At 34.8% G+C, this 13,123-nt stretch overlaps 1 protein-coding gene across 8 annotated transcripts in view; it reads right to left on the bottom strand.

Annotated features, from left to right (window-relative positions):
• Window positions 1–13,123, bottom strand: part of NME7 (NME/NM23 family member 7) — a 262,510-nt gene that overhangs the window by 178,089 nt on the left and 71,298 nt on the right. For all 8 annotated transcript variants that reach the window (XR_004817624.2, XR_004817627.2, XR_004817626.2 and 5 more), the window contains exons 4-6: window positions 12,361–12,471; window positions 8,909–8,959; window positions 5,918–6,125 (exon numbers count right to left, since the gene is read on the bottom strand). Coding sequence is in view for 3 of the 8 variants with exons in the window: in XM_049112342.1 (XP_048968299.1) it covers window positions 5,918–6,125; window positions 8,909–8,959; window positions 12,361–12,471 (370 nt within the window). In the remaining 5 variants the exon portion in view is untranslated. The remainder of the gene's footprint in view (window positions 1–5,917; window positions 6,126–8,908; window positions 8,960–12,360; window positions 12,472–13,123) is intronic.

Here is a 13,123-nt window from a genome sequence, read left to right as displayed (position 1 = left end):
CTCTGTGTGTGTGTGTGACTACCATAAATAAATAAAAATTTTTAAAAAATTAAAAAAAAACAGTATCACTAAATGGTTGCCAGTTAAAAGTTTCTCCAAAGCTTTTACATAGTAATTTTTTAAGACTATTTATTTATTCATGAGAGACACAGAGAGAAGGCAGAGACATAGACAGAGGGAGAAGCAGGCTCCCCACAAGGAGCCCAGTGCGGGACTAGATCCCCAAATCCCCATCCCTGAACTCCCAGACCATGCCCTGAGCCAAAGGCAGATGCTCAACTGCTGAGCCACCCAGCATCCCCATAGTAACTTAAAATAAATGTTATTTTTGTAAATGCCCCAGACTAAAACATGAAAATATTGAACTTTCTACATATTCCAACATCAAGTAAGAAATCTGTTCTCAGAAAATCTAAAAGATTAAGAAATAAAGGATGCCTGGGTGGCTCAGTGGTTGAGCATCTACCTTTGGCTTAGAGTGTGATCCTGGGGTCCTGGGATCGACTCCTGCATCGGGCTCCCTACATGGAGCCTGCTTCTCCCTCTGCCTGTGTCTCTGCGCCTCTATTTCTCACGAATAAATAAAATCTTTTTTTAAAAATTAAGAAGTAAAATACGAAGCCACAAGACTTAGTTTCAGTTTTATACTTAGCTTCATGATGCACCCTTATTTACAAATAAAAACAACTGAGAACCTAACAAAATGTCCATAAGTAAAAGGATGTTTAAATAAATCATGTTATAATCATACAGTAAAACAGTCTGCACCCACTGAAGTTTACTCTTATGACAGTAATCTGGTAACATGTAAAATGTTATATTCAGTGAAAAAAGGAATCCAATTAAATAAAATTCATGTATATGGCATTTAGTTTGTAAATTATATAAATGATCAAGGGAATGAGCTGGACAGAATATGCCATAAACTATAATCATCAATGGCAGGATTAGTAATGCCAAACTTTCTTTTCTCTATTTCCAAATTCTCTGAAAGCGTTTCCATTACTTCCGTATTCTAAAAGACTGTAATGTTTAAAACAAGATAGGCTGCCACTTTCAGCATACACAGTGGTGGCTGATGGTTGAGCACGGGGCTGTGGAGCCAAAAGTGCCTCAGCTCAGGTCATCATGAGGCCAAGGTCCTTAAATTCATTGAGTCTCAGTTCCGGGCAAATTGGGATGATATAGCAACTGTACAGGAGATTGTGAGAATTAAATGAGATACTAAAGTGTCTGGAACAGTGCCTGCCACAGAGCGAGCACTCAATAAACATAAGGTTTGTTGTTGTTTTGAATTCCAAAACTTATCTGAATACCAGTGACCTAGATTCTGGAGGTATGATAATGAATTGGATGGATATCCTCAAGGAATTCAGTCTACTAGGAGAGTAAACATAACCACAAATACTTTTAAAATACGGTGAATAATAGAGGTATGCAGTAGGTATGAAGCAAGCATCAAGGAAGGATACCTCACACAGAACCAAGAAATTGGTAATAGTTGAGCAGAGTTGTTGTTACTGCTTCTTAGGTTTTGTTGAAGTACAATTAACATACTTTAAACTGAATATATTTAAAGGATATAATTTGATGAGTTTTGAGATTGGTTTATTCTTGTGAAAACATCACCACAATCAAGATACTAAACATATCAGTCACCCCTCCTTCTTTTGGGTAATCCCTTTCTTCTGCCTCTCCCTGCCTCCCCCACTTTTAACCATCACCATTACCTTCATTACCATTAATAAGTTGGCCCTGTAACCAATGATCTGTTTTCCATCATGATGAATTAACAATTTTACTTAAGTTATACAGTATGTGCTCTTTTGTCCAGCTTCTTTCACTTAGCAAGATTAGAGATTCATCCACTATAGTGCATATCAATATTTCATTCCTTTTTATTGCCAAATACTATTACATGTGTTAATATGATTTGTTTATTCACTCTTCTCTTGGACATTTGGGTTATCTCCAGTTTTTGGATATCACAAATAAGGTTGCTATGAAAAAAACTGTTCTGTATAAGTCTTTGTGTTGATATTTGCTTTCATTTCTCCTAGGAAAATACTTAAGAATGGTTGGATCATAGGGTAGGTAATATGTTTAGTTTTTTAGTTAACTGCCAACTTGTTCTCCAAAGTGACTCTACCATTTGAAATTCTCATCAACAGTGTATGGCATAGGTTCTAGTTTCTCCTCACACTTGCCACTTGATATGCTCAGTCATTTCTTGAGCACTTGGGCTATTACAATGACATAGTTGTCTACTCCCATGCCAATATCATACTGCTTTTCCTACTAAAGCTTTATAAAAGGCTTCCTATTGCATAAATTAGCCATCTTATCACCAATACTCTCCTTCAAAATTTCCGTGGCTCTTTTGGCTCTTCTATGCAAGAATTTCATTAGGTTTCATGAAAAACTCTACTAGGGTTCTGACTGGAAAGATACAAAAGAAATGAACAATTTTCCTTAGCCAAAATGATGTCAGTGGAATGAAAGGATGAAGCCAAATTGTAGTGACTGCTCTCAATGAGTAGTCAAAGGCAAATGAAGAAGAGAAAATGGTGAATATAGTCTGGATAAGACAGAAAAGAGGATTAAATAGTAACTAATAGGAATTTAAGATCAAGGAGAGACTATTTGGGGATGCTTGTATGATGTTTTTCAATTTTTTATTTACATGCACTGTCCCCACTTCCTCATGTATGCTGTGTGTTCCAGCAAGAGAATTTCTCTTTGATAGCTAGTCAGATAATGTGATGTCCACAATACTCCTCCCAAGACAAGAGCTAAGAAAAGGTATATCCTAAAAGGTTCATAACAATGGGATATTTCAGGGATGAATGTCAGAAAGAGCTAAAAAATTTAAGTGTACAAAATCGAAAAAATTATGTTTAAGACATTTCTTTAGGATAAAGGATCAAACAAATCACACACTAAAATAATAGGACCTAAACAGAAGCAGGGCAGATCATGCCCTGCTAACTCTGCAGAAGCTTCTCCACTACAAAAAGAAGAAAAAAATCATTATGTAAACTGTATTTGCAGATATGCATTTTTCTAAACCTTAGCACATTATATATGTGCAAACATAGAAACATACAAACATATATACTTAAGACAAGACTAGCTTTATCTTTATTAAAGTATAAACCCTCCCTTACATTTCTGAACCCACTTATTTTCAGCATCAACAGTATTAAATATATACAACCTATATTAATATCCAATAAAAATATGTCTTTTAGGTGTTCCAGACACAATTCCAATGTGGGGAGGGGTTACTCACACAGAACACCAAAGCAATTCTCAGACACCAGCAAGGTATCTAAGAAATCAACTCAACTCTGGCACTATCTATCCAGAGACAGTATCAGATTCCACAGATTAAAGGTTCCTAGTCTTTTTGATCATTATTTTACATCTTTTCTCTCTTCAAACCAATAAACACCTTGTCCCTTATCCTCACTTCTGCTGTTTTTGACCTTGCTCTCTCCTGTCTTATTAAAAGTGAATCAATCAGAATAAGCATCTACATAGACATAATCTGCCTTCCCATTTGTTGTGCCAGATGACTATCCCTGCACCAATGTGCAGTCTGTGCTCTAATTTCCATTCCTTCTCACCTAATCAATGACATTGTACCACTAAGTCTCCCTCTTTTTCCTACATCTTCAATTTTTCACATCTGTAATTCTTCTCTTCTTAAAAAAAAAAAAAAGACCCTGCTTTTCCTCATATCTACCACCTTATTTCTTTTCTCAACTTGCATCAAAACTCCTCAAAAAAGCTTCTATATCTGCTGTCTCCAATTTTCTTTTAAATCCACTCCAGCAGGACTTTGCCTCGATTCTTCCATCTTTTACCAACTTCTACAATGATTCTGTAGTGTAAAGTCCAATAGTCAATTCTCGGCCTCCCCTCTTTCCTGATAGATCTGCCTCATTTGACCCCACTGATCATTCTCTCTCTTTAAAATACTTTCTTCACTTGGCCTCCAGAACATAATTAGGTCTGAGTTTTTTCCTTCTACTTCACTGATGGCTCCTTCTCTACCTCCTTTGCTGCTCTTCAGCCTTTTACTAGAACAGAAAGGCTCCATCTTTGTTCTCTTTTCTTCTTTATAAGTAGTCTCTCCCAGGTAATCTCAACCAGTCTCATGACTCTGATACCATCCAGGTGCCAGTGACCCCATATTATGACACTAGTTCAGACTTCCCTCCCCAACTCCAAACTCGCATAACCAGATTTTTTACTTACCATTTCTCTACTTTGATAACTAACATGCATGTTAAGTCTGCAATGTCCAAAATGTAACTCCTGAGCTTCCATCTACACTGACTCTAGCCATAGTTTTCCTTATTTCAGGTTAGGCAAATTATAGCCTTTTAGTTGTTCAGGCCAAGAACTTTGTGGAGTAATCCTTGCTCTCTCTTTTTCTCATATTCTACATTCAATCTGGAAGGAGATCTTGCTCATTTGACCTTCAACCATTAAAAGCATTTTAAAATGTATCTCTATACTCCTCTCACTGCTTCCATCCTGGTGCAGGCTATCATCTCCCTGGATTATCCTAAGAGCCTCTTAACTGGGTTCCCTGTTGCTACTCTAATCCTCTACAGTCTATTCTCATTGCAGTAGCTAGGGTGGCCCTTTTATATACCAAGTGAAATATATCAGTCCTCCACTTAAAACCCTGCAATACCTCCCAGTTTTCCTCAGAGAAAAAGCCAAAAATACTACCATGGCCTACAAAACCATGTGCTATCTCCCCTATTTCTGTGACCTCATCAGCCCCTCTTTCCCTCACTCTCACTCAATTATTCTGCCTCCTTTCCTGTTAACTGAATGACCAGGCAAAAATACACTCTTCAAGGAATAGTAAGATGGTCAGTGAACCTGGGATACAGTGAATAAGGGAGACACTACTTGGAGATAAATTTGGAGAAACAGATGGGAATCAGATCAGGTGAAGCTCTGGAAGCTTGTGATTCTATTATAAAAGAAATAAAAATTCACTGAGGAGTCTTTAATAATTGAATTTTTAATCTTATTTGTTTTTAAAAGATCACTCTTGGCCTAGTTAATTTTATGTGGGCAAGGTAAAATTTTTATAAATTGAGTATAAGAGGAAAAGGAAGAGGAAAAGAGAATTAGAAGAATTACTACTATTTTGCAGTAGTTCAAATAAAATATAACAGTGACCTAGACCACAACAATCAGATTCAAAGTCTAATTTGAAGGAATTGCTGAAAGGATCTTTTGATGGAACTGTAAGGAAAATTCAATTATTAAAAAACTGTCTAATATTATTTTAACGAAAGCATGACCAGACTAAAAACCATCTTACATCAGATGAGAAACTTGTTGTGATGCTAAGAATAAACTTGCAACTTCATCAAATCAACATCAGCATAAACCCAGTATTACACCTTATTTATATGGACTTAAAAATAAGAAATAATTGTAGGAAGCATAAAGACTTTTTCATGAACACTAGCTCTGTACAGGAAAAGGATGTTAAACTTGAAGATAGTGTTAGATCTGAGTCAAAAATAAAATATATTAAATGATGTTTCCTTTCTGAATATTTACTATCCATAAGCTGGTCTCACATTAAGTCAGTAATTCAAACATTGATGAGCCTGAATAATTTAAATGACTTTGGAATGTAAACTGAGATGACAAGTATTTTAACTGGAGAACACTTATCTTGACCATGACCAGGTTACCAGTTCACAAAAGAAACATATTATTGAAACACTTTAATCCTAGGCAAAGGGTCAAAGGTTTTCTCTACTCCTTGATCATCTGTATAACCTACCCGAAGTCAGCCATGACAGATATGCTTTACTCTGACATAAAACATCTAACAAAAACAAAAACAGAATTAAAATATTTTAAAACACCTTACTCTGGCAGCAGAAGCAAAAGAATCAGGGCCATGAGCTGCATTTCTTATGCCGTCTGTTCCAAAGAGGGCTCTCAGGCTTCCAGGAGCATCTGTACGTGCCATACCAGAGTTCGCGGGTCCAAGTAGCCTTTTCCACTCACATATAGCATCATCTCTTAAAATCTCCATGGCAATAGTAGGACCACTTGTAATAAACTGGATAAGCTCACTACAAAATAGATAAAAGCTTGATTTGCTTCATTTTTCTGTCAACCTCGTATCTCTGTTAATAAGGATATATTACAATTAGAGTATTTCAACACACACATTAATATTATGATCTCAGAACTACCAGATATAGTGAGATATGCGTTGGCAAAATAAAATTTTCATAAGTTGAGTGTCTTGTGGTAGTCTGAGTCACTACAGATCACTAGCATTGCCAAATCATTTACCATTACCAAAAAAAAAAAAAAAGAAAGAAAGAAAGAAAGAAAGAAAGAAAGAAAGAAAGAAAGAAAGATATCAGTGTTTCATTGAATTTAAGGCTACTTCAGTGACTTAAAATGCATATTACTGATTAATGCTTTTCCCATTGCTCTGAAAGGTACAGAAGGAAATTCCTTTTTATTTTCATGTGGTTTACCACTGAAGTTACATAAAATTGCATAATAGAGAAAATGATGAGAGTGGTCTTATATTTACAGTTAGAATTTATTTTTGTGTAGATTAGAATTCAAAGAATGTCAGAAATGTTCAGTCAATAAACACTGAGTTGGTCTTAGTGATAAAGAAAAAACAGACATTAATAGGTCTTGGGAAAATATCCTTTTATTTTTGATATTTATATTTGATATTTATGAAAAAATATCCTATAAAAGCTACTCTGGGATATTCTTATCTCAAGTTATTAAAGAATACATACAGGTTCTTGATTAAAAATCCAGCATTGGGGATCTCTGGGTGGCTCAGCGGTTTAGCGCCTGCCTTCGGCTCAGGGACTGATCCTGGAGCCCCAGGATTAAGTCCCGCATCAGGCTCCCTGCATGGAGCCTGCTTCTCCCTCTGCCTGCGTCTCTGCCTCTGTCTCTGTATCTCTCATAAATAAATAAATGAAAATTTTTTTAAAAATCCAGCACTGAGTCACAGTAACCCAAGCCATGAAAAGCAACAGTTCATTTCCCTCTGCCACTTCTGTACATGCACAAGGCAACAGTGACAAATTTAACCGTGAAATAAGTAACACCATTCCTCCCACAGTGTTAGGCAGGGACAGAATACTTTTTAAAGTAAGCCTATGCTTCTCTCTCATCCAAGCTATAAGAGAGGACAGGATTCTCCTGGAGAAAATCACACAGTATGACCCTTTTATACCTATTAATTCTTGATTATTTTATATCAATCATTGACTCCCTTCCATACTTCTCTTTAAATAATTTCAATTCATTTTGAAGAGGATTTCTAAAAAACAGGATGTACAAAGAAGTATTCATAACCTCCATTCTAAAAGGCCCACATGACCTCTTCATACATATTCTGCTAGGCCTTAGCAGAAAAAAAAAAAAGGAAAAAAATAGATTTAAGGAATCAAAATCAAGAGAACAAATCCATGTTTATCCATTCAATAAGCACTTAACAATTACCTACTACAAATCAGAATATTCAGCGATATCCTTGCCTCAAGAAACTTATAACCTAATGTCCTGTTAATACAGATTTCTCAAACACATAGTAGACTAAGCCTATGACCTGAGTGTGGCATGTAATAATGCAGAGAATGTAGTGCCTCATCATAAAAAATACTGCTTTATGAGACTACCTCCAACAACTGTAGCTACATCTTTTGTTGTGTCTTTCATTAATACCAGAAAACTAGTTAATTCATTCATTTAATAAAATTTACTGCATGCGGGCAGCCTGGGTGCCTCAATGGTTTAGCGCCGCCTATGGCCCAGGGCGTGATCCTAGAGACCAGGGCATGATCCTGGAGACCAGGGATTGAGTCCCACATCAGGTTCCCTGCATGGAGCCTGCTTCTCCCTCTGCCTGTGTCTCTGCCTCTCTCTCTCTCTCTCTGTCTCTCATGAATAAATAAATAAAATCTTAAAAATATTTACTGCATGCTAATTACATATAAGACATTCAATTAGGTACTGTTATATAAACATAAAGCAAGACTACAATAAAGAATAATTTCCAAGAAAATTATATATTCTAACAAGGCTTGGGAATATTTTATACTACTTGATTTAAACTAATCTCTAACATAATAATTTTCTCATATACAATTTTAAAAAACTCTATCATATGCAGGATACCAAATAGCATGTTTATTATAGCAGCTTAATATCCTTCTTTATTAGAAATGTAAGCATTTCTTTGTCAATAGTAATATAATTTTCACAATATTCACTTAAATTTAAATACATCCCAAATATTTAGAACATCAGTTTCTAACATATATTAGTTGCTCTATTTCAAGGAACAAAAGTATTAGTGAAAAAATAAGGGTTCCATTAACATCGTTTTATGTACACAGGAATGCCAAGAGCACAACAAAAGCACTCAACCCAGGGGCACGTGGCTGGCTCAGTCATAAGAGCTGTGAGTTTAAACCCCATGTTGGGTATAGAGATTACTCAAAAATCTTAAAAACCATTAAAAAAATACTTAACATAAAATATAATTATCACTCTATTTTAATCTACTGAAATCTAAAAAGAAACCTATGACATTTATAATTTTTTTTGACATTTATAATTTAAATAAATTATCCTATTTGCTTCTGATGATAGTTTAAGATATTTAATTATGAAATAAAAATCCTAATCTAATAAAAGGACAGAAAAAAACAATTCTTAGAAAACAGTTCTCTACAGCTGCAAGATGTTGCTATGGTCCTTTTGACAGATGATTTCCAGGTCAAAACTTTCTGAATTGTAAAACTACGATTCTTTAGTTTTCTGGGATATCCTCCATTGAAAACCCACTTGCCCCAAAGTCAGCACCTACTTTAAAAAGGGCCTTGACTGATGATCTATATGAAAATCTGTTGCTTCTTTCCTGAAAAATAATCAAAATGACAACAGGTAAGAATTATATCTTAAAAATTATTTTACTAAAATATTTTTGCTTGCATTAATAAAATAAAGATGAAATCCTCTATTTATTTGATCCGTATGTAAACTGATTAATGACTTTTCACCAAATATTCTACTCAAATCCTCCCACCTTTCAAATTTTTTGCTACTTGAATATCTATTAAGATGTAAAATTACAATGAATGTAAGAGGCACGATTTCATTTTCTGCTCACGTTCATATCTACAATCTTCCTTTGCACCAGCATCTTTAACATTCTTGAAACAAAGTTTAACATTTGACCAATAAGAGTTATTTGTTCTTTAGATATCAAATAAGTTACATTAAAAAAATGCAAAGCTATCTTCAAATTCAAAATTAGTCACTTTCTTCTTCAGGTTTTTAACTTGAAAGGGTAGACTAGAATTTAAACTTAATAGTTATAGTTTTCTCTCTTAGATCTTGTGTGTTTAAGATATGCTTGACAAGTTAAGCATATCAATGTATTCTTATTGGTTATTAATGTATTAAAAAACAAATGTTTTAACTGATATCACCAGAAAAGGGAGGGTAACATGGAGATATTCAGAATTTAATAAGGGCAATAGGGATTTATCTTTTGCATCTATACTCCCACAAAGAATATCTACAGAGACACTGAAAGGATAATGGCCTTTAAATTGATTAGCTGAAAAGCCTAAACAACTTTTTAATCAAATCAGGTATCTCTCAAACTTGGGACTGTTTTATAGACTTTAAGCTGAGCTCACAGTATGTGACAAATGTGTCTACTTTTTAAAACATCAGAGAAGTTCAAGTGTCCTCTAGCAAAGGATTATCTTTCATGCGTAATAAAATTTAGTATGTAATATTTCAAGATCTTACAGGCCTACTACAAAATGGATCCACATAATAAACTCTATCAGGGCATTCTTTTATTCAAACCAAATATACTGAAATATTTTCTTTGGCTATGAAGAAATTATGAAAGTATACTATGCAAACATGATAAATAAAATTCATCCCAAGAAATGAGAGGGGAAGAAAACTCAGGTTTCTAGGCCTATTATGCCAACATTAAATTATTTTATTTCTCACTATAATATATTGAAATAGGTATGACCTCCTACATTTTACATATGAAAATAATGAAATTCAGCATGATTACATAACTTGGATGAGGGGGTTTGAACCCAAATCTCTGGCTGCAAATCTCTGTTTATTCCCTTCCTGTTACATAAAAGCTGAGCTACTTTAAAGAGAAAAAAAATCATGTTTTTCAACATTTTCTTTAATGTTGATGAAAAGAAAAATTTTAATTATTGAAAGTGTTTCATTGAGGGACACCTGGGTGGCTCAGTGGCTGAGCATCTGCCTTCAGCAAAGGGTGTGATACTGGAGTCCTGTAATCAAGTTCCACATGGGGCTCCCAGCAGGAAGCCTGCTTCTCTCTGCCTATGTCTCTGCCTCTCTCTGTGTGTCTCTCATAAATAAATAAATAAAATCTTTTTTTTTAAAGGCATTTCATTGTTTTCCTCTAACGTGTCACTGATCCTATAGTTACCTCTATTCAACATACAAAATTGAAATCTAGATGAGAGTTCATGAATTTTTCCTATCATCCTTATGCAATTTCTCCCTTAAAAAGTCGAGGCGGAGAGAAATACTAACATGTGCATCACCACCAAAGGGAGTTTTTTGCTATTGTTTTGTTACATCTTGTGTTTTTATAAAGAAACTATTCTCCCACAAAGATTTATCTCTTAATGCCTTCATGAAATATTTACTTGGTGCCTACCTTGAATCAGGCACTAATCCAAGAACTAGGAAGTACAAATTCAGATGGAACTCAGCTGGTGCCTTTCAGATACTGTCATGAGGGAGGAACTGACATTTGAGAAAATGAGTTTAGCAAAGATTTAAGCCCTGGGAGACACTCCTCCACAGGTGTCCAGACTCCTAGCATGTCTTACTGGGTATCAAGAACACAAAGCCCCAACTGCCCTTTATCCTAGCCTGTTCTCAGAGTTTTGTTTACAGTGAGCAACTTTTGAGGGATGAGGTCACGTTTCTCTTCAGTACAGAGAGCAGTCTTGTGTATGGTTGCTAATGAAACAGTGGATAACCCAAGTTCAAAGCTCCTCAGCTTTGATGCAAACTATGTATACAACATACATGTGGATCCATATCATAGTATTCCCACAGGACATGGAGGCAAGAAGAACCATCATAAGCATGATGCTCATGCTGCCTGCCTGCAGTACCATAATAAAGTCTTTTATCTCTGATCCAGATGTCCCACATCTTCTGCCTAGCATACATGAGAGTAAAAGACTAGCTTTTAAGTTGGGCAAAATCTAAGACTTGATAGTAATATTAGTAATATTAATAGAGATGTATGAGGTACTATAAAAATTAAGGAATTTAAGGAAGCAGTTAAGTTTTCTTGGGCATCTTTATCATGGGGAGTTTGATGCCAAATTTATCAAGCAGTAGCAGCATAGAGACATCAACAATTTTTAATGTCACTAAAACTATTCAAAGTCATTTCTCCAGAATTCAGCCTGCTATGAGAGCATTCTTGATATACACAGAAATAAGACAATTAACTACTTACAAAGGGTCAAGACCTCAGTTCCACTAAATAATAGTATCACTAGTATTACTGCTACTAACAATAATAGCTAACATAGTCTGTGTCATATGGGGCAGTTGCATTTTTGGCTCTGGGAGAAAAGCAACAGTGAATGGATAGCGGTAGATAGTCAATACAGCTTTTATAAGTCTAATCTCTAGGAACCTTAACAAAATACCTTCACTTTTACCACAATAATGACATATATTTAATTTGAATATTCCCCCATGTAAGGTCTTTCAGTTTACATATATTCTAGAAAGCCAGGAGGCTTATGTTTCAAAGCGCAGAATCTAGAGCCAGACTGCATGTAACTGCACTACTTACTAGGTGTATGACTCTGGACAATTTTCTCTGCACTTCATTTTCTTCATCTGTGAAATGGAGATTTTAACCATCTATATCATAAAGTTGCTATGAAGGTTCTGTGAGTTTAATATATGTAAAGTGTTTTTTAAAAACCCTAGCACATAGTGAGTTTATATAAATAAATAATGGGGCAGGTCCAATCTCACAATTCCTATTTGCTTAATTAGACTTCAATCATTATTGATTAATCTAATAACCTGGTATCATACTGTATTCTCATTCTAATAAGATTACTATTCTATTCTTTGCCACTCAGTGAGATGTTTTTATTATAAACAATGACATGAAACATAAAAGATGATTTAAGAAAGAAGAAGGAAAAAAAAAAAAGAAAGAAGAAGGACTAGACTTTATGTAACTGAAAATGATCAACAAATTACCTTGAAAGCATCATCATTTTGAGTTTGGTTATAGTAAATCCGGCTTTGTTTATCATTTCAATTATTTCTCCAGCTTTTGATACTGCGTCTGGTTTAATCAGAGCTAATGTTCTGTAAGAATATAAAGAATAAGTTTGAAAATAAAATAGTTCAGTTTTTACTTATAATTCCCAAGCAGTGGCAATTCCCTTAATAATCATCCTAGATCATCAAACATCAAAATGAATCATAAAAATAAGTATATTAAAGGTCTCTGAAATATTTATACAAAGTAAGCTTACTATTTTTCCCAGGAAAATAAAAATTATATACCCAATCTAAAAATAATAATAAAAGCTGAAAGTGAAAAAAAAAGTTAAAATTGTCATGTTTAATATGCCCAAATTAATGTAGGGAAGGAAAAATACTTCCTTTACCTCTTAAGTGGTTCCAGCTGCACTAAGAATTAAACATATAGGAGACAGATTAACAGGAGAAAAATCCAAAGTTTTATTACGTGTGCATGGAGTCCCAAAAATGAAATTGAGACCCCAATAAATGACCAAAACTGGCAGTTTTTATACTTCTTAGACAGGGAGACAATAAATTTGTGAGGGATTGACAGGATTAAAAAAAACAGATGTAGAGAGCCTGGCTGGCTCAGTCGGTAGAGCCTGTGACTCTTTGTCTCAAAACTGTGAGGTAAACCCCACATTAGGTATAGAGATTTCTTAAAAATAAAATATTTTTCGGGATCCCTGGGTGGCGCAGCAGTTTAGCGCCT

Source organism: Canis lupus, chromosome 7 (genome assembly GCF_003254725.2).
Source record: "Canis lupus dingo isolate Sandy chromosome 7, ASM325472v2, whole genome shotgun sequence".
Lineage (NCBI taxonomy): Eukaryota > Metazoa > Chordata > Mammalia > Carnivora > Canidae > Canis > Canis lupus.
This window is presented reverse-complemented; position numbering and strand designations above follow the sequence as displayed.